The sequence below is a fragment of the Mesoplodon bidens genome, assembly GCF_964165515.1.
Source record: "Mesoplodon bidens genome assembly, chromosome: 12".
Lineage (NCBI taxonomy): Eukaryota > Metazoa > Chordata > Mammalia > Artiodactyla > Ziphiidae > Mesoplodon > Mesoplodon bidens.
In genome coordinates, this window is record NC_138168.1 from 92813095 (window position 1) to 92835655 (window position 22561).

Below are 22561 nucleotides of genomic sequence, written 5' to 3' on the forward strand. Positions count from 1 at the left end.
TTTCCAAAGTCTCTTAAAATTATTCTCACCAAAGTTTTGTTTATTGGTTCTTCCAACTCTTTCTCATTTCACCTTTTAGCCTGTGGGGAGTGTATAATAGCACCTGTGCCGTTTTCAGTGTTGTTTTTTTTTTTGGGGGGGGGTGCTGATTTCACACTTGTAATTTTCAATTTTCCTGATCTAAGAAGCAGATTTGGAGTTAATAAGCTCGCTTAGAGCAAAACATTGAAATGCTTCCCAGTTACTGGAGGGTTTGACTCAGCAAAACATGCTGATGTTTCAAGCACAAATAGAGTCAATTGCAGACAGAGGTTTAACCTTCTTTTTCTTATTATCTAGGACAAAAAGCCACACAGGTAAAGCACCCCTGAGACAGTGTCCTGCGGTGTTTAGCCGTTAGCGCCAACGAGCTGCCCAAGGGACGAAGAGCGACTGTCTCCACTCCGCGCTTGGCCAGGGTTTGAGTAATTCGCTCTTGCTTTCATAATGCAACACATCCTAGGTGAACAGGTTGGAGCCACTGCCCTACGTGACAAAGACAGAGTTTTGCCAGTCCTTGGACGTGGGCACCACTCCCGCTGACACCCCGCAGGACACTCTGCCCACAGGCGTCGGGGCAGCCCAGCACTCACCTTCCACGCGCGTCTGATTTGTGTGCCTTAAACACGTCCCTCGGAGAAAAGTTTGGATGTAACTTTATGCCTTGATTGTTGTTACACACCTCGGGTATCTGTGCTGAGAAATGAGAAGTGGCCTAAGAATGAATTCAAATATCAGGTGATCTACCTTTTAGAGAACCTTCTAGAAACAATGGCCTGTGCTGACTTAGCTTGTGAGAACAGGTGCTGTGGAGGTGGCAGTGAAGTCTGAGTTTTACGATCCTCTTTGGTGCCCTGTTCCTTTAGAGAACCCCCATCAAATGTCCTTTAGGAGGATAATTCCCATCAAACACTGCCAGAGGACGATGAGGAAGCCGCCATATGAAGCCTCTGTGTTGGCCATAGTCTCCGTGGGCGTCTGTCGTGGGTTCATTAGACAGAGGCCATAGGCCGTCCATCTGTCTGGGTGGACATTGACACCAGAGGCCTCTGTGTCCCACAGTTGAGGTCACTCTCCCGAGCCTCCCACTGCGAGCTCTGCAGAGTCCATGGTGGGTTGCTTTTGCACAGGGAGGGTAAATTGGAATTAAGTGCAGATGGCCTCTTGGTGATGCCATTGTTAGCTTATTTGTGTTTGGATCCAGCCTAATTTTTTTCTGGATAATTCCCTTGGTTGGGATTCTCACACCTCAGTGAAGAAATTTCATACCATAAATTTGTGACACAAAAAATGTGATAAGGGCCAGGACTTCCCTGGCGTTCCAGTGGTTGGGACTTCGCCTTCCAATGCAGGGGGTGCAGGCTCCATCCCTGGTTGGGGAGCTGGGGTCCCACATGCCTCATGGCCAAAAAACCAAGGCATAGGCCAGAAACAATATTGTAACAAATTCAATAAAAGACTTTAAAAATGGTCCACATCAAAAAAAAATGTTTTTTAATATGATAAGGAAGAAGTAGGTAAAAAAAAAACTTATTTCCTAAAAAGAAGTTTAATTTAAATCAAAAGGATTAAAATAAAAAGAATGCGAAGGTACCTGTAAACTTCGAGGTCAAGTTTATCTGGCGCTTCAGTTGCCAAGGGTAGCAAATATTAAAGTTACTTTAAAGAGACATTGTTAGTTGTACAACGTAGTTTGAGATAACTGGGCATCAGGTACCTCTGATACTGTAGATTTGGGGGAGTTGGAGCTCTGAAGCGTCTGCTTTCAGCCCTCATCCTGTGGGTGATCTAAGTCTGGTCCATGCTGGGGCTGCCCGGAGAAGGGCTTCCCAGTCTGCAGACAGTCTTTTCCCACAGACGCAGCCTTTCCCTGAAGCCGAGCTCTGAGTGGGAGCAGATCCTCCTCAGACAGGAGGGGCTCCTTCATTCTGGCTGATTTACTTTGCCAGTCGTTTCCCCACCCTGTCCCCCTATGTCCAGCATTTAACACCCCCCAGCCTGCCCTGGGACCACGTGGCAGGAAGTGTTCACGGTGAATGCGAGGGGACCCTGGTGCTGATGGACCAGAGACAGGTGTCCTGGCTGCCCCAGGCAGGTGCTGTTGTTGCACCCCTCTGTCCCCAAGGGCACAACCACTGCCAATTCCGCACCACACCCAGGTCGAGAGCTTTCTGCTATGAAGGTGAGAGCGGGAGAAGGAGATTGAAATGGCACTTCCACTGCACAGAATACGAATATTCATGCGCATTTGCTCTAAATTATTCCCGGTTTTGAAATTGGCCGGTGTATCGTAGTATCAGCTTGGCAAGTGTGAAGATGCATTTTTTTTTTCTTGCGGTACACGGGCCTCTCACTGTTGTGGCCTCTCCCGTTGCGGAGCACAGGCTCCGAATGCACAGGCTCAGCGGCCATGGCTCATGGGCCCAGCCACTCCGTGGCATGTGGGATCTTCCCGGACCGGGGCACGAACCCATGTCCCCTGCATTGGCAGGCGGACTCTCAACCACTGCGCCACCAGGGAAGCCCTGCTCTTAACTTTTGACCTTGAACAGAAGTGTACTGATTTACACTGATGGATTTTTCTCATGTTTCCTTAGAAATTTGTGGAGTTTGTGTTTTTAGAACTCAGCAAACACATTAATATTTTTCTTTTGATCTGAGACCATTGGGCCTGTCTTTCGTTTCAAGAAAAATCTCTGACATTGAATAAAAAAGCCAAAAAAAAAAAAAAAGGGAGAAGACGGAGAAGAAGAAGAAGAAGAAAAGTCTAGATGCCGGTAGTTCTTGGAGCTATTTTGAGATTTCTGGAAACAGAATTATAAAGGATATCTGACAGCAACAACTTCCTGGAGATTTCCGAGACCTGAGGCTTTTTAGTGACCAATGAATAAGAAAAGGAACATTGTTACAAAGTGCTTCCTGATACTCGTCGTCCCCTTTCTCATTTGCTGCCCGAGTCTCATGGTCACTGTCCTGCTCGTTATTGCAGAGCGGCCCCCTGGCAGAGATGGGGTCTCTGTGGGTCACAGCATGGCCGGCATACGAACGCGCAGGGGTCCATGATGTCGAGAAGACAGACCCCTGCCCCACAACAGGGGTTATTATTAATATCGCGGTTATGGCGAGCTTCCAGAGCCCTTGTTCTCTCCCTGCAAAAACCCTGGGCTTTCACTCTGGCCACATAGTGACTACTGGCCTAGAAACCTCAGTGTGACTTACGGGCCCTCTCTCTTTGTTGGGCTGCTGTGACCAGGCGTTACCTTAGTGCTCTCTGGGCAGGCCTGGCCCTCAGGACCGCATGACCGTCCTCTTCCCTGTGTGTGACCCAGGCCACTTGCAGGGGGCATCCTGCTGACCTGGGCCTGGTGTGCACTCTGCTGAGTTCTGCAGGGAGAGAGCTCAGGCTCCCAGCACTGCATTTCTGGAAATTCCGAGGAAGGCGTGAACCACACATGTGGTCAGCAGGGCTGTCGCCCCTGAAAGTACTGAGGTTTTCAAGCAGAATTTTCTGCGAAGCCGGAGGGTGCTTGTCACCTCCAGTTGGTATGGTACCGCCCTCTCTGAAGTGCTCTGTGTACTTTAATTTTATTAAAACACGTGATGTAAAACCTAACAGTGGTGGTGCCCACAGCCCAGCAGCAGTACCTCTGATGCGACTGGCGTGGCCAGGCAGGCAGCCGGCTGTGGATCTCCACGTGGGGCAGAGATGGGGTTGGGAGGGCGAGGTCCTGGCCTCTGCAGCTCGCAGGCTCCCAGAGGTCGGGGGACCATGGAACCAGTGCTAAGGGGCCAGGCCAGGAGGGCTCCACCTGCCTTCTCGCCTCTGAAACAGGGCGGTCGGGTCAGATGAAGACGAGGAATTCCTTCCCTCCAAAGATTTTTCTGATCATAAACGTGTGCTCCTCCCAAAGCCTTTACTCAGACTTGGAGAGCCAGGAAGTGGGCTGGAAGCTTCATCACTGGCCATTTTCCTTAGGCTTCAGATGACACTGCCTTTGAAGAAGGCAGAGCATCTAGATGTTCCCACGTAGCTTCACCTGGAGGCTTTGTTAACCCACAACGGCACCGAGGACCAGGGTGCAGTGTGGTTGCTGGAAATCAGTTAACCTGCCATCATTTTCTTCAATGAAACAGGTATTTCCATGAGAGGAGTCTATGCAGGGTGTGTGGCACGTGTGCATAGGTACACGTGTGTGTGTGTGTGTGGGCACGCACCTGCGTGTATGGGTGTGTATGTGTGTCTCATGCATGTACCTATGTACACGTGCACGCACTCCCATGTCTTCTGCCCGGTCCTCTTGGGGGTCTGTGTCCCTGCTTCCTGCTGTGTCTCATCAGACTCCTTTCGCCCACAGGCAGGCTCGGAAGTGCCCTTTACAGGTGTGGTTGCAGGACGTTTTAATCTTGCTGGCGCTTGTCCCTTGCAGGAACCGTACCCCAGTCTTGTTGACCTTAACTCCCTCACGCTGTCCTAACAGGTCTGATGGTAGAAGCGCCCTCGTTATAGACTGAAGCAGACACAATGAGAGGCAGCGCCATTGCTCTCACGTTCAAGCCAGGGCCAGAACGTGTTGAAATGTTCGTGAAAAAAATCTTTTCTCTGTTTGCTTTAGCAGCCCTGAATCCTCCAAGGTTAGTTCATCAGAGGAGCTGGGGCGAGCACAACGCGGCCTCAGTCAGTCTGCCCTGTGAAGGTTTGTAGCCAAACTTCACACAAAAGGACCCTGGGATCACTTGCACGGGGACCTAGGGTGGTGCGTTGATGACTGTGGTGATCAGTCACCACAGAGGTGCCTCTGATCAGTTGTTTCCCGGAAAAATGTTGTAAAAAACATTGGAATACTTTTATATATTTGTGCAGTCATTTGCACTTTATCTTACTCTTTTTCCTTTAGGACTTGGCCACCCCAGTTAACGTACCCTGGCTTTTCCTATTCTAATTTGTTTCTGTCTTGATGCATTTACAATGATAATACTTAAGATGAAAACTCAGTTTCTTTCTCCTCGGCTCTAAGATGCTCTCTCTGGTCAAGGGACGGTTCGGACACTTCCCGTGGCTCTGCCCAAGCTGGGCGGCTGCAGGTGGGTGGACGGGGAGCCTTCCTTGGAGACCTGCGGGTCCTTTATCACAGCACAGCCTTCTGTATCATTTATGCCATAGAACATGGCGGCACAGAGTTCTTCACTTTCCTCGGAGGCAGCCCTTCAAAATGACGGGTGGGTCAATATTCCAGCTTCTGAAACACAGGGTCTGCCTTCATTCGATGCCAATAGAACTAAAGGCCTGTCACCCTCGGGCTCTCATTTCTGCGGCCACTACCAAGGGAGAGCTGGCTTCCTCGTCAGCTTTGTTTGTTCTGACCCCAGCCTTGTCCGAGCAGCCCCTGTGCTGGCCACGGGGACCCAGCGGTGAGAACTGTGTCCCCAGAGCATTGACACCACCGTGCTCAAAACCATCACCATGTAGTCGCCCTGCTAGGTCCCGGGTCAGTAGGTCTATTGACCTGAAAAATACCCAGTGTAGCCTTTCATTGTACATTTCATACATGGGACTCTGAAGTAATTCCATATCTCCGAGGGTTTCTGCCTCAGTAAGGAGCTTGCTGAGGCTCTGTCTCTGGGGTGAGGACTCACACAGGAAGAGTTAAAGGAAACGCGATCCACTTTCTTCTGGGTAATGTTTCCATGTCATCCTGTGTGTGATGGACAGAGGACCCCACAAGAGCTCCCGGGCTCAGGGGCGGTCAGGGTCAGGACCGCCTGTAAACATCAGTGCTCCATGACCTTGTTCTGGCTGGGCCTCCTCGGGTCCTTTTAACTGTTCTTCTCCAAAATTCTTCTGCATAAAATGTGCAGCAAATCTGTCTCTTCCAATAATTGCTTAAACCTGTTTTGAGTGATTTTAGCAAAGTAGGAAACGATTTGCTTCCTGTTTAAAGGAAAACCATCATTAGAAACAACCACTATAAAACATGGCCGCTTATTTCTAGTTTAGAGCAAGCAGTGCATCTTTATAGTTTCCGTGACTAACGTATCTTGATGCATAGACACATTTTGTGATACCGTTGGAAAAGGAATCTCTTTCACTTTGCAGTTGAGAGAAAACAATTAACAACTAGGTAAATAAATTGCTTACGAAACTCATTATTACTAACAAAGAACTCATCCAAAATTTTTTATTAAAAATCTGTTGTTAGCAATGCCTTGCTAGACACAGGAAAGAAATTATTTGAAAAGCCTCTGCTCTTTCAGATAACAAAAATTTTCTAAAAAATATGATCAAATTTGCATCAAAGCAAAAGTTTTTCTTTGGTCTAGTAAAAAAATGATTGAAGTCCTTGATTAGAAGGAGCTTAATGCTTTGATTTAATTAAAATATTATAATTTTCAGTTAAGCTGGATTTTCCTATGAGGTAAAAATTGATCATAGTTTAAAAATTACTATGAACCAAAAAGTTATGTGATACCACTTCATACCCACTAGGATGGCTATCACAATTAAAAATGAAAAACACAGAAAATAAGTATTGGTGAGAATGTGGATACATTGGAACACTTGTCCATTTTGGGGCAGGAATGTAAAATGGTTCATACACTGAAAACCAGTTTGGTGTTTTCTCTATAAATTGAACACAGAATTATCATAGGACCGAGAAATTCTCCTCCAGGTATATATATATCCATAAGACGTGAAAACAGAGGTTCAAACAAAAGTTTGTACGTGAGTGCCCAGAACAGCATTACTCATAATCACCAAAAGGTGGAAACAGCCCAAATGTCCATCAGTACTAGAGCAGATACACACACTGTGGTGTGTCCGTACGATGGACGTTCTTCAGCCCTAAGAAGGAATGAAATGCTGGCACAGGTAATGCCGTGGATGGACATTGAAAACACACTGTCACACACTTTGATTCCGCTTATATGGAAAGTCTAAAATAGGCAAATCCATAGGGACGGAGAGCAGAGTGCTGTCGCTGGGGGAGGGAGGGCGACTGGCTTCCCTGTGGAGATGAGAGTGTCCTGGAACCAGATAGAAGTGGTGGTTACACAACATTTCCCATGCGCTAAACACCACTGAATTGTACACTTTAAAATGGTTAAAATGACAAATTTTATGTTTTGTGTAGTGGTCCCACAGTAAGGACAAATTATCGTGCTCATGTTTTGAGGATTTAATTCTCAAACAGTTAAAACTAAAGTGTCCAGAGTAAAATCTCAACAAGGCCCCTGAACAGTTCAGCACCTGCTTAATTTTTTTTTTTTTTTTGCGGTACGCGGGCCTCTCACTGCTGTGGCCTCTCCCGTTGCGGAGCACAGGCTCCGGACACACAGCCTCAGCGGCCATGGCTCACGGGCCCAGCCGCTCTGTGGCATGTGGGATCTTCCCGGACCGGGGCACGAACCCATGTCCCCTGCATCGGCAGGCGGACTCTCAACCACTGCGCCACCAGGGAGGCCCCCCTGCTTAATTTTTAATCTCACCACAGTAAGCGTAAAGAGAGAAAATATAATCAGGGAAGAAATGTATCACCTGTAAATTCAGCTCCAAGACTGTTGAACCTTTCTGTTCCACTTAAAAGTGATGGACAAATTGGAAAAACTGAGAATAATATAATTCTGAGGCTGTGCTTAAGATTTTGATTTCTATAAAGAAGGGCATTTAATTTAGCCTCTAGGGTGTATCTGTTAACCACATATGGTTTACAGCGATGTCAAGGGCACGGGAGCGTTCCAGCTGCTCAGGATGAGCCGTCCCGGACCTCGGCCGGGGGACACAGCACAAGGGGGCGTTAACGACAGTGCGCTGTACACGCAGAAACTTTCCGAAAGGGTCAGCCTCATGTCAAGTGCCCTAACCACAATAAAATACAGAACAAAGTAGAAAGAACACTAGGGAGATGTTACTAATTTGGGGCGACCTCCCCAGCGTGTTTCTGTATTTCCGTAGGATGGACGTGGCGGACGCTCTGCGGCCTCTTCTCAGGAGCGAAGGCCCTGCCCCTGACTAACGCTTTCCGGGATCAGGGAGTAACAGGCAGCTGGTGTGAGGCAAGGAGCGCTCCTGCCTCGTAGGCGGCTACAGACTAGCTCTCAGCGATGCTTGACACGGGCCTTGCAGTTCCTGCTGCAAAGTCTCCCTGGTTTCCTGTGGCTGAGTCCTCAGCCACGTGCCACACGTAAACCCGGAATTGAATGTGCCGTCCGTGTGAGAGGTTTGAGAGCCCTCCCGCCAGTGGCAACTGCAGAGTCTTCTCCAGAAGACTGGAGCCCGGAACGGGGCCCGTGGGTGGCTTGGGAAATGTCTGCGTTTCTGGCGTGTTCCACACTAGTTCAAATGTTAGAAGTAATTTGTAACCCCGTCTGTACCCTCGTGGAGACCTTGCAAGCTGAGAACTCATGTCACTTTTCCTTTTAGACAGTCAAACCACAGGTTATGCTAAAAAAATGAGGACCGAAGTCCAGCAGAGCAGTGATTTCTCCTCAGCTAAAACACAGGCTACATTAAAACCACATGTTGCCGAGTGCTGGCGAAAATGCAGATCAAGACGTGAGGCCTGAGCCTGCCTGGATGTGTTCCCCCTGATGCGCAGGCCCATCTTGCTAGAGGCGGCTGCCACGGGGCTTCCACAGAGTCCAAGATAAGGGTTTCCGGCAGCAGAGTCAGTATTCAGACATGGACACTGCAGGACAGGCAGCCCCGAGCCCTGGAGCTCGTGCCCAAATGGCATTTCATTGTAGCCAAGAGATTTTACTGCCAAGCTATCAGAAAGTCACCATCTAAAAATGCTGGGCAGTGGACATGTTTGAAGCACTATCTCAGTGTCCAGAGGGCCTTCCAGATCTAGACAACTTGTAATTTAAATCTGGAAACACTTAAGAAAAATGGGGAAAGCCATTCTTTTCAACTTCTAAAATTCAAAGGAGCTACATCAGATGACGGTCTAAAGAACTAAGACATGTGCCTGGGGTGCTGCCTGAGGGCGTGAGGCTAGTGGTGGCAGCCCTGGGGACGTGCTTCCCCACGGTGGATGCAGATTCTGCACAGCATGTTTTATTGGCCTGTGGTCGTGAGAAGAGGGGCCTTTATTGGGGGTTGGCCCACCTGTGTAACTCCTACCAGGTCCTGAGACAAGCATCAGGAATGAACAGGCTCTGGTACCTGCTTCAGATGGAGCGGGCTGGCGGCTCCCAGGCCCTGCCTTCCCACCATCGCAGGTCTCCACGGCGGGTCTTGGTGTCTGTTTCCTCATCCCTGCCGTCCAGAGCTGGGTTAGATGGGCTTGACTGTGTCAGTCTTTCCCTTTTTACTAGTTTACGGTGTCCCAGGGGATTCTTCCTAAGAAACAGTAGGAACATCGTGCTTTGTATCAAATCATCACGTTGTAGTATTTTCATGTGAATATGTGGAAATTTGTGCTCAGTGCGAGGACTGATAAAGATATTTGACCCTTTAATCTGATTTACTGTTGGACTTTCCCCTTGAGGTGAGAAGCGCAGGAGCCTGGTATCGCTCTGACATCCTAAGAGACTCAGATGCAGAGGAAAGAGGCCGCCGGGTGGACAAGGGTGGACCACAGATGGGACGGGTCCCCTGGGCCGCAGCCGAGGGCAGGAAGGCACGTGCCCCCAGGGTGCCCGCCTGCCCCCCTCCCTCCAGGGCAGTGCCTTCGGGCTGAGTTTCACTGTGGCTCCTAGACCTGGTCCCCACTTGGCACGTGGCCTGGCCCCTGTGCTCCGACGGCCCTCCTAGGATCCGAGTCTGTCTGTGACCGGCGGGGCTACTGCCCGTCTTGCGTTGTCTGGGAAGCAGAGTCCACATTTCACCACGGACAAGCCGAGTGGCCTTTCAGAGCCTCAGCTTCCTCGTTCACCGGACGTGGGAGAGCGTCCCTTCTCGCTCTTCCTGCCGAGGCCCGGCCTCCCCACGGGGATCCTGCTCGCCGGCCGGGTGCCCGCCGGGCGGCCACCCTCCGCGCCGGGCCCCTCGCGCGGCGCCTCTGCCGTGCATCCGCGGCCTGACTGCCGCTCTCGCCCTGTGCCTTCCCGCAGACGTGTCCAGGTGCGTGGCCGAGAGGAAGTACACCCAGGAACAGGCCCGGAAGGAGCTGCAGCAGGTGTTCATCCCCGAGTGCAGCGACGACGGCACCTACAGCCAGGTGTGCAGCCCGGGGCGGGGCTCTTCCCTTCTGTCTCAGAGTGGTTCCTCCCGAGGGGGTCGCTGTCGTAAACAGGGCGAGTCCTCCCCCGGCGCAGGTGCTCCCGTCACGGCTGTGCTTTCCCCCCTCACTGCTGGGAGACGGACCGCACGGCTTCCTCCAGGCCGGCTCACGGCTGAGCCTGCAGCTCCAGTTCAGTGTTAGTCATGGAGGAGAACGCGCCAAGGTCACGTCCAGTTTCCGGGGTCGCCTCGTTTGTCAGTGGCGGCGTCCAATCGCCCGGTGCTCTACCTGGAGTGTGTCAATAGTGTTATCGTCAGTACTGTGATTTCTTATTAAGGGAAACAAATTCCTGAAATACTGTGCTAACTGACACAGCTTCTGGTAGGGAAAAAAAACACACACACACACAAGACAGGATCTGCTGTGAGCCATCCAATAATTATGTGACTCTGTATTTTACAACAATCATTTGACCTTTGAAAGACTCAGGAAGGAGAGAGAGAGACAGAGAGAAGCTGGAGCCATGGGTGGTGCCCACGCTGGCTGGCTGGTGGTGGTGGGGAGCTGGGGCCGTGACAGGACATCCCGCCGGCAGCCGGACCGCAGTCTCCTGACTGTCCTGACTCCTTGGTGCCTGGGTTTCCCTCTTGTAAGATCCGGGCTCGGGCCCCATTGCAAACATGAAGGATTAGATACTGAACAGTTACGGGCTGGCACCCACTGGCGTTCACTATAAACACCTCTGGTCCCTTTCGTCCCTAAGGTCCCAGGTTCCAGAGCATCACAGGTTGTTTGCCGGGTGTTCAAACGCAAGGCCTCAGGAAGCATCAGGCCTCCTGGACCTGCGGTGGAATTGAGGCTGGGCTGCAGGTGGTGGAGGGGGCCTTGCGGAGGGCGGGCGCCACTCGCACTGACTGCCCCGTCCCGTCCCGTCCCTCCTGCAGGTCCAGTGCCACAGCTACACGGGGTACTGCTGGTGCGTCACACCCAACGGGAGGCCCATCAGCGGCACCGCCGTGGCCCACAAGACGCCCAGGTGTCCCGGTAGGTCCAGTTGAATTTACGAGGTGAAACTGCTACTGACATTGTTGGCTGCTTTCTGATCATCTTACCAATGTTTGCTCAAAACTGAAAAGAAATTCAGTTTAGGTGGAATTATGAGGAATGTTGGGAATGGAGTTGAGTCACTGGACAAAGCACAAAGTATTATGAAAACTTTGTTTTTAAGAGAGCTTAGGAATGGAGGATCTGGGTCTGAACCATGGTCGGTTATGGCAATTCGGGACTCTTAATGTTTAGAAATAACCACAAGGACTGTGGTCATCAGTGGGAAGGACCAAGTGCTTTCATTGGCCGAGAAAAGCGAACATTTCTGCGTTTGTATGTGGATCATTCGTCACAGACCCCTTTCCAGATGGTTTATTTGTGTTATTTTATTACTGAGGGCCTCATGTACTGAAGGTAATAATATTGGCAGGAGAAGAATCCATAAAATGGTCTGTTTTCCATTAATATTTTACCAAAAATGTTATAAAAGATTCAGATCATTTTTGTTTGAAAATGGTCTGCAGCTTGAGTTTTGATTAATTGGTAAGGGAGACCTATCAGACCATGTATGAAGAAATTTCATGATCCTTGTGTCACAATTACTAGATTAAGCTTACTAGGGAAAAACATACTGTTATGTAACAATACAAAACATCTTCCTGAATTTTCACGTAAAATACTGAAACGTGTATTTACAGTTTACTTTTAGACCCCTTTTCTGTTTCAAGAACAGGCATCTTATAATTAGAAATTCTGTTCATGATTCAGACATTTATACCAGGAGCCAAGGCACAGGTCAGAACTCATAACTGCTTCAGAATGATGACGTCCGTAATTAGCAGTAACACAAAACCTAATATTTTAAGTGACTGGTCATCACTTAAAAGCCAGGGGGTGTGCATAATGTGGAATTAAAATATACTTATTTTTAAAACTGTTTTGTCATCCAAGATCTAAAAATTGCTGTAAATATATTTTTAGTGAGCTTACATTTGCACCTAATAATTCTTTTACAAGCTCATGGAGTAAATGAAAGAGAAAAAATTAGCATAATGAATTGGCCTCTGTTTTGTCCCTCACTCTGAAAGTTACTTGCAAATGCTTATTTCATTTCAACCAAGTAACAGCATTTTGAATCAAGCTTAGCCTTATTTTACGAAGGAGACAACAGAGGAGATACCTATTTCTGTGATTTTAGTGACACCTTTGAGAAATTAAGTAGTGTCTGAAAGAACTTTCTTAGAAAACCATGAGCAAAGTTGGCTGGATTTCTTATAACTTCCCTGTAACACTTTGTTTCTAGAATCAAACCACTGTACTGTTCACTCACATTTTTTCCAACCAGGTAGCCGCAATATTTTGCTGTATAGAAATGCTCCATTTTTTTCACTGCCCATGTAGACTTTTTTGTTTCAAGTGATGGGTTATGGAAGAAAGAGTATTCTTCCCTTTTGCTTAGAATCTGGTGTTTATTGCATGGAAAATGCCAGCGGGGGCGGCGAAGGCGTGTCTCTGAGGACACTTGTGATGTGGGCAGGGCAGGCTCCCTCCCAGACCGAGACCGAGCTCCCTGTAGGAGTGCCTCCCTTTTCACCCCCGTGGCTTGGTTTTGCAGCTTGGCCAGAGTTATGGGAACATTCTATGAATCCCCAGCTGTATTCATGCTTTTATTCTGCAGAGATATGGGTGGGGGAGAGCAGGTGCCTTTGCTCGGAACACATGTGGAAACTGTGCGCTGCAGGGGGTGGTTGAGAGAATCTTGGTATTAAGGGAGAGTGTTGGGAGTCCTGAGTGCACGCACACACAGAGTTTATGATAGACTTTTGTAACACAATGTAACATAACTTCCTACCAGGTACTGACACACCCTCACCAATCTCGTGCAAGAGTGTGGCAATGAGCATCACTTTGCGAGAGATTGTGGTTAACAACGTGCATGTCAGCTGGTCACTTTCCATCTGCAAACCCCCAGGGGCGTCCTCCTCCCTTCCCTGGGACCCTGGCTGACACCTGCTGGGGCTGACAAGCTTTGTCTACTCTCTGTAGAGCGTGGGAATGATTTCCATCTAGTTTATTACAACTAGATAAACATCAGCAGTCAACAGTGGTCTTTGGCCCTGGAGTTCGCAGGGAGCTTACCATATAAGCACATTCTATAGAAATTTGAAAATCAGAAAAAGATATTAAAACTTAGCAATAAACAATAACAGTCACTTAGAATGCATGTGTGTGTTTATTATGAACTGGTACAGACACACATTAAAACTTAGCAATAAACAATAACGGTCACTTAGAATGCATGTGTATGTTTATTATGAACTGGTGCAGACACACGTTGCAACAGCCCCTGGGGAGGGCGGGGGACATCCACTCACGGCTGATTTCCGTGGAACAGAGGGGGCCCCAGCATCCACGTCCCCCAGCCCACTCCTCCCAGAAAGACCTTCAAAGGGAAGGCTTTTTTTATTTCACAGTCATGTGTTTTTAAGCCATTAACGCAAAGCACCAAATTCCTATGGATCAGTAAGAAGAATGGGATAATGAGGCCATCTAGCAGAAAAAGACAAGTCTTGAACAGGCAGCATTTTATAAATGAGGAAATTCTAGGGACCAGTGCACATAGGAAAAGGTGCTTGTGCTCATCAGTAGCAGGGAGATGCAAACCAGCCCCCCAGGGAGACTCCCTGACAGCCAGGAAGGGGCAGCAGCGGTGAACCCAGGGGGGCCCCCAACGTGCCCTCAGCTTTGCCCCTGCAGACGGGCCCGCTTTGTAGCGGGAGGCGTGTGAGAGAGTGTGCATGGCATGCTGGTAGTGATGACCAGATCCTGGAAGCCAACGAGCGTCCACTGGTGTCTGAGGGAGAGATCACGTGCTTGCTTGGCCCACGGGTAGGACAGGAACGGCGAGAACACAGAGGAGCTGCTGCAGTGAAACGCGGCTCCAGTGAGTGTGTCTGCGTGAGGGGGCCGGAGCCCGGAACACCGAAGCCCATTTAAAATTCAAAAACCAGACAACACTCAGCTTCAGTGGTCAGACTCTCAGGACAGCGGTGAGGTGTGGAACGGGGAGGACTTTGTGATGGGAAAGAGGGCTGGGCCTGGGGGTCCCTCCCCCTGCCGGGACACAGTTTCCCTGGACCGAGGGTGGTAAGTCACTGGGCTGTGCGTTTGTGTTGATGCACTTCATGTGTGAGTGTGATGTTTCACAGATTCAGAAAGTTAAAGATGCAAAGCCCATGGAAGGGGTAACACACTGATTTAAATGCTCCCCGAGGTTTTAAGTTATCTGACATCCTTTCCCGAGGATTTTGACAGAGGGAAGGTGCTGGATGTCTAGGAAGCGGAAGGGGAGGTGGGGTCAGGACGGCCCCTTCCCTGCAGGGGAGGGATGGCAGGAAAGAGACTGTAGGAGGGTTTGGGGAAGACCAGTGTCAGGGTCAGCATCTGCCAGGGGCCGTGTAGGACGAGGGGGGAGAGCAGGCCGGGAGCCCATGTCGGTGCCGACAGTGGCCGGGCTCACTCACGGGGCTGTCCTGTATCAGCGTCACGCCCCCGAGGTAGAAGTGGTATTTTACCTTCTATTTACAGTTGAGAGCCTGACCGGAGGCCCCTGTGCATGTAAGTGATGGGGCTGGGATTTAAATCTATGCTTTTGTCTCCATTGCCCACATTTTCTGCCAGATACCATAATGTGACTTCATGGGCCTTGAATTCCTTATTTATAAGAAATAATGAGTTCGAATATGTGTAACTCCCAGCTCTGAGCTCCACGACCACGGGGCCGTGTTGTCCAGGCCCCAGCGACGTGCTTGCAGGACAAGGAGGGCCACGCCCCACCCACTGCGGTGACTCCTCGGTGGCCCTGGAACCCACCACCTGCTTTAAGCAGCTTTCACCAAGTCAGCGCACTTCCTGGACCACTGTTGCTCGGGGGGCTGACAGGTAATCGCACAGATTTTCACAACGAGGGGCGACCTGCCTTGTCTCTCCTTCCAGCCACGGACTCGGACTCGTGAATCTCAGTGGAGCTCAAGCCTTAGGGGGCAGGGAGCTTCGGGGGAGACGTTGGCCCCTTTGGCCCCCGTTGGCCCCTGCTTCCTGGTGACGGGATCATTCCCACGCGGTGAGGACCCTGAGAACGGGATCAAAGCCGTCCCTTCAGTGAGCGGTAGCGGCCAGGCCCCGTGACGCTCGTCCCGCCTTAGAAACCCACCCGTCATTTCTCGTTAACGACCATCTCCACCAGCAGCATTTACCGAACCTTTGCCAGGCCAGGCGCCCACAGCCGGACCCACCCGTCGAGGACCTGGGAGTTCCGTGCGGAAGCCGTGGGCCCCCAGAGAGGGGCGACTCACCGTCCGGAGAGCGCAGGGAGGCGTCTGGAGGAGACAGTTCCCAGAGGAGAGGGGCAGAACGGTCTCCTTCCACAGCTTAGCCTCAAGGGGCCCTAGGTCTGCTCTTCGCCTTACCAAGTCAGGTGGGGAGGTGAGCAGGGGCGGGAAGGGCTTTCCCTCTTCTGGGGAAGCAGCAGCATGTTGCCCTGAGATGCATTCAGGACCAAACAGCTGCTCTTTGAGCTACATCCAGACGCACTCCCAGCCCTGCCCTGCCTGACAGCAGGCGCTCCTGGAGATGATACCCCCGGCCCTGCTGGTCTAGACCATGGGTCTGCTGTGGGGAGGGGGCTTCACTTGCACCAGGGATGCTCAGGACGGTCAAGGCAGTGCCAGGCAGCCCACTGGGTCTTCCCTCCGTCTTTCTTGCTGCTGAGGGGCCGGGTCCTCAGGTCTCCATCCGGGCACAGCTGATTTATATTTATTCTGTAGGGATTTTCTCTTGTTCTTCTTCTTTCTAAAGATTTGAAGACTGACACTGCTGGGGGCAGGAGGAGAGCTTAAAAACAAAAGACTTTTTTCCGAGGGAGGATTTCTGTAGCTGACCCATTCTCGATTAATTGGAAAGAGCTTCGGGGTCTTAATCTCATCTCCCTCTGTTACCGTGCACCCTAGCCAAGAGTTTATTCCTGGCGTGAGTACAAAGCAGTCGAAGACATTGTAAGCCGAGCCTACATGCAGGAACTCTTAATATTATGATATCCAAAGAATCTTCATATGTAACTCAGCTTGAGGTATGCGTTTGAAGTAAGCTACAGACCTCGGGTTGTAGAAGAGACTGAGCAACACCCATAACTGCGGCTTGAGATTCCGCCCGCACCGCCACGCACCCCTCTTTAAACCAAGGCCAGTCATAGGGACAATGTTTCCGGGGAAGGAGTGGAAATCTTGTTCAACCGGCCATGGCCACATCAAGTGTTTGAGGAGTTCCTTCTCGAAGTGTAGAATACGGTCTACTCATTGATTTTAATGATAGAAAGAAAGCTTTGCAGGAATGAGCAAGTCAGTGGTCGTTTCTGGGAGTTTACTCAGCTCATATGCATTCTGATGACAGCTTCTCGGACCAACTTCTAAATTTGGGTTTTGGAAGACCTGGTTATAAATGACAGAGAAACTTGGATTAGACTGAATAACTTTTCTATATGTTATTTGCATTAATTGAACTATGATCTTTGCATTTTCCTACCATGCCTAAAGTTTTGGCCACTACCTGAAATGGTGGAACTCCATGTTTGTGTGAATATCCTTATGAGTTCTGAAAATTTTCACTTTATAAAGAGAAGCTGTTTTTTTCACCAGTGAATTTCCCTGGTAATAAGTTAAGGGCCCTCCAGAGCTGAGGAACTTGAAAGAAAGATCCAGAACAACTGAATTCCCAAATATTGAAATCAACAACACAGCTGTGCCTCTGAAGTACCTCTTTATGAGAATTATTCAAATGCACATTCAGAGTCGTTTGCTTGATGGGAAAGGTTACAGATCAGAGGGAACATTTTTTCCCTTCAAAATGGCTTTTTCTTCAGGCTTAACAATTCTTTTCTTGAAAACGATATTTGTTAAAATAAAACATTTGAACACCTACTGGCGAGGAAATGTGAAAACAAACAACTGTAACAAGACGTAGAAGAGGCACTGAATGGAGCCCGCGTTTCAGACGGAGGTGAGCCCCGGGGGGAGAGGTGGGCTTTGCTGCCAGCCTTCCGTGCAAACTGCTCTAACGAAGTCATTCTTTAGAGAAAAATATATATTATCTTACTGTCTAACACCTACTGTTATGACGATTTTTGAAGTACTGAGGAAATTCATTTTACATCCATGATGAGAAAAAATAGTAATTTGATACAGCCAACGTGGGATATGTAAAATTTCTGATAAAAGTTCCAGATTGTGGAAATCTCAGAAGGTGTTTAATTGCCGCTGAAAGATTTTTTAAAAATTAAGTCAAATATTCAAGGAAAAGACCATGAGGTGCGGTTATTGTGCTAAACAAGACTTAGAAGCCTGTTTGAGAATCAGCGTTAAGGACCTCTGATGACCCCGTCTGACCAGCACCAGCCAGGAGCCGGATTTTCCCTCGGCCCTTTACTGGCCGTGGTGCTGGGGCATGTCTGCGCCCAGAGCCACAGCTGTCTGTCTGTCTGTCTTTTCCTTTTCAGTTTGGACTTCTTTTGAATTATTTATTTACCTGATGGGCAACATTTTGGTGTTGTTAGTTTTCCTTTCTGGAAAAAAGTACTTTCTGGTGTATAATAGTTGATTTATATTATATTCTGCTCTATTATTGTACTCCATTATACATTTAATTTGGTGGCTACTTTTTAACCGCATCTTTCCTTACTTTAAAAGCGTACTCTATAAACTGTCCTCTTCCACACTTAAGCCATAAATAGCTTTTTTTCTCATATTTTCTAATATTTAACAAAACTTCATAAAATAAATTAAAAGGTCTTTTAGAAGTAAATGGTCCCAGAACATATAACTCTATATAAATAACAATGGCTAATCTCTTCCAGAGGTATCCCATATCTCCGCATTAAAAAACAAGTATATGTATTTTCCTTATTTTTTTTAAACAAAACAATTTTTTATGGCACCTTTTTAAATGTACAACTGCCATGGTCAAACATTGGGAAGATTCATGAAGCTATTGACTGTGAATGACCCTGTTGCAAGAATGATCGTGATGTTTGTTTTCTCTGGCCATTGAAATACGTGAACATTCAGACATTAAAGTAAGAAATATAAAACAAAGACATTAAAGTGGACACTGATGGAAAGTAAATCCAGAAATAATCTCTCAATTTTTTAAAGCAAAATTTGTGATTTGCTTATTTCTTCTCTTACCATCTTGAGAGGGGATGCTCAGATGTGGGACAGTCAGGGTGCTCAGCTCAGAGTGAATGAAGTCTGAACATCCCTTTTGTCTGAAGCCCATGTAGCCAGGAATCCCAACTATTCAAAGGCAGAATCACTAGGTAAGACAAAAGACCCAGGGAGAGTAAACCCAAGGGGACACCCCCTGTCCTTCGGGACCGGGCGGGCCTTCTTCCAGCCCATCAATTTTGCAGCGGCTCACTGCGGGGAGACGAGCCGGTTTTGTTTAGTTTCTGGGTCCACAGAGATATAAAAGTAGGAAAACAGGAGACATCCTGGTGGGTCTGCGGGAGCCGCTGGGGCTTGACAGACAAGACATAGACAAGTTCATAATAACAAAAAGAATACAATAATAATAATCACTGCAGAGAGCGCAGGCCAAGCCCTTTTCCTTGGAGCTCTGGTGCCCAAACTTTGGTCCACAAAGGGCTTGACAACACAGATTCCTACTCCCCACCGCAGAATTTCTGATTCCATGGGTCTGGAGGGACGCCTGAGGTCTCGTATTTTGACAAGTTTCCCAGTGAGGACACTGGTGCTCCTGGGCAGAGGGTCAACCGAGAGCCCCTACCTGCAGTGGCCCATCTCCAGTGTCAGCCCCTGGCCATCCCTGGGCGAGGGACACAGGGCCTGGCTCCGTGTCTGCTCCAAGTGGCCTGACCAGCCGGCTGGGGCCCTAGCTCAGTCACACCACCCGGACGTCACCTGAGCTGAATAGGAGCGTCTGGCCCGAGCCCCTCGGGCGTCTGGTGGACGAAGATGCACTTCGGCAGGTGTGCCTGGATGCTGAGAAGGTGGGTGTGGCTGCAGGGGTTCCCCAGGGGCGGCGGGCAGAGCTTCCCCCGGGGCACCCAGGTCTCGGAAGAATGCCCGAGGCCTCCCCGGCACAGGGCTGGGTGGGCAGTCTGGAGGGGACGTGGCCTGAGAGCCCCAGCGTCGGCCCCGGAGAGGCACGCGCCTTTGCGCCTGGGCCTGCCGGCCGTGCTCCAGAGGATGCGCGTGCAGCTCAGAGGGACCACTGCTCGCCCCCCGGACTGTTCGCTTCACTGGAGACAGAGGGACCAGGGGCCCCGGCGCCCAGTCCAGATGATCCTGTCTTTGCTGCCCTGTAGGTCAGGTTGCCTCACCCACTGCCCAGCTGGACCTTCCTGGAGCCCGTCCCCCGGCCTCTGGCCTCGCAGGGCGGCTCAGGGAGGGCCCTGGTCACAGCCTGGTCACTGGAGTGTGTCCTCAAGGGTTCTGACTGCAGAGGGCAGGCTCTTTCTTGTGTCAGAAGCACTGGGTAAAAAGCTCTGGCTTTGTGGGTGGTTTCTGCCGAGGGGGAAGGCTGGTGAGGATGGGAGTGAACAATGAAGGTGGCTGAGAAGTGGGGTGAGGCGCCCAAGGTCACGGGGCGGTGTCTCACTTTACTCGGCCAGCGGGGTCCAGCTGGGGAGGGGCCGGGGCAGCACACGGCCCCAGGGCTGCCCTGATGCCGTTCTGAAGGCAGGTGGAATGGGCCACGTGGTGCTCGGACTTCCCAGGTTTTCAACTGCTTTGACCCAAACATTAACTGAGTTGCATCCCCATCAACTTCGGGAAGTAAACGGCGGGGCATAACGCCATACTGATTTATTAAAAGTCACCCCAACAGCTCCCACTGTACATGCTGCTTCAACTGTAGGACTGCCCCCAGCACCCACAGAAGGGCCCTGGGCCTGGGCTGTTTTCAGGAACTCTGGCTCCAACGTGGACTCGGCGCCTGGCCCTGGCATCCCCAGCACATGTTCCAGGCAGGGCCCTTTTCTGCCTCTGCTCTCCAGTCCCTGGGCCTGTCCACAGCCAGGAGTGCGTAAGCAGGTCTGAAGTCAAGCGCTGTCAGGAATGGCCAGGGTTGCGTTAACCTTCAGGTTACGCCCAGGCCTTCCACACGCGGGCTCTGCGTGAGGCCGCTGGTCTCTGCAGAGGCCGAGGTGAGAGGGGAGCCTGCCTGTGTCCTTGCAGACAGAGGATGTGTGTAGAAGGACACAGACATGGAGTTTACAGAGAGACACCTGGAGCCCGCACGTTGGCCAGGCTCTAAGACCTGCTGTGCTCCTGTCACTGCTGGCCTGTGCTCTTGGCTCCCCTCTGCTGTCCTTTCTGCCTCATGGGGGTTCTCCTTCCAGCCTCCTTGGGGAGGCCAGCCCTGACTGCTCAGACCAGGTTAGTTCCCCTGTGGGCTAAAAGCACAGGCGTGGACCCTGGGTCTGCCACTTACTGGCCAAGTGACCTTGGGCTGTTACACGTCTCTGTGGGTCTCAGTCTCCTCGTCTGTCTAATGGGTATAATAGTGGCACCTACTTCAGGGTTGCTGCCATCATTAGATGACTTAATGTATGTGCTGTGCGTAGAATGGTGACCAGCACACAGAAGGAACTGTATAGACTATGTACACAGCTGTAATATGAGTTATTTGAATAATTTCTGCTTAATGCCTATCACTCCAAAGTAGATGGAACTTTTTTGTGCTGTATCCCGTGAACATGTTGAATGAATGAATGAATGAAAGCAAGTGGCCACAGAGAGGCCGATGTCACGCAGGTATCCTGCCAGTGGCTGCACATTTTAACCATTTGCTGTTGAGTGGAGACAGCCTTGCTCTTTGTTGCAAGCGGCTGTTACCCTCTTGACCTATAAAATATACATACGTGAAGGGAGAGGCCACAGGAGGAATAAACAACATGCAAATACCTGAGTGTCCTGAAATATTTTAAGTGAAAAGTCATTGTGGCCTCGTATGTGTTGATTTCTCTGCTGGCTTCTTCCAGCCTGTGAGGGAGGTCCCCACCCTGCCAGTTTACGGATGAGGGAACCGAGCTTTCTGCCCAGGGCACAGAGCTGGTAGGTAGTGGTGTTTGCCCTGTCACACACGTTCCGCCCTCTTCCCACAACACACAGTCGCCGTGGTCAGCCACGTCATCCACACGTGGTCCTGACCAGACAGTGGTAGGCGGAGCAGCCAGACAGCTCCTGAGAAAAGCCCGAGGTCCTTACCCTGGAGGAAGAGCCTAGAAGGATGGTGAGACCTGGTTTAGGTGCAGAGCTTTGTGGGACCTCGGCTTTCAGAGCCCAGGGTCAACAGTCTAGTGACCTAGCTCAGAGGAGCAGGGAGAGAAATGCCCGTCCAGAAGATACAGCAGACTGCAGCCTCTGCTTCGACTCCCTTCCTTCCTTCTTCCTCCTTCCTTCTTTCTTTCTTTCTTTCTTTTTCTTTCTCTCTCTCTCTCTCTCTTTCTCTCTCTCTCTTTCTCTCTCTATCTCTCCCTCTCTTTCTCTCTCTCTCTCTCTCTCTTTCTCTCTCTCTCTCCCTCCCTTCCTTCCTTCCTTCCTTCCTTCCTTCCTTCCTTCCTTCCTTCCTTCCTTCCTCCCTTCTCTCTCTCCCTCTTGTCTCACTCTCTCTCCCTCTGGCTGAAGCAAAGCCATGTGACATTGCAAATCTGCTCCAGGACATGAGATTCCAGAAAGGAATACATCACTGCAGCTCGTTTAACTGTGCTCTGAAGGACCATCAATCTACTTGCTAAGCAAGTGCCTGCCTGCAGTGAGCTGACCTCATTAAACCCTCTCAGGGCTCCTCTGACTGCACACATTGCAGCCCCTCGGCCCCTTAGTCATTTCTAAGGTACACTGAGTGCTTGTGAAAAGGGCTCATCTTAGGCCACCAACCCTTTCAGCAAACACTGCACCCTGCTTGGCGCTGTTTTGGCAGCAAGCTGGCATTACTGAGTGTAGCTGGATTTGAACCAAGGACTCAGGGCTACAGGGCTCATTATTCTTCCGCTTGACTGTAGACAGTCTCCTCACATTGTCTTTCTGTGGTTTCCTCCACCAGAAATGCATACCTTAATTGCTAAAAAAGCCACCCTTTTAAAATAGCGTTTAAATGGGATGAGATCTCACAAATGGAATTCAAATGTGTCCTTTGAAATAGGAATCTGAGGGGCAGAGTGTTCCTGTCTGAAGGTTCAGCCAACCAGCCCATGGTCTGCAGAGCTGTTTACGGCCAGCCACGCTCCTATTTCT

General features: G+C 50.0%; 1 protein-coding gene across 1 annotated transcript in view; it reads left to right on the forward strand.

Annotated features, from left to right (window-relative positions):
• Positions 1–22561, forward strand: part of SMOC2 (SPARC related modular calcium binding 2) — a 156313-nt gene that overhangs the window by 45520 nt on the left and 88232 nt on the right. The window contains exons 3-4 of the mRNA XM_081250874.1: positions 10093–10199; positions 11147–11246. Coding sequence (XP_081107000.1) covers positions 10093–10199; positions 11147–11246 — 207 coding nt within the window. The remainder of the gene's footprint in view (positions 1–10092; positions 10200–11146; positions 11247–22561) is intronic.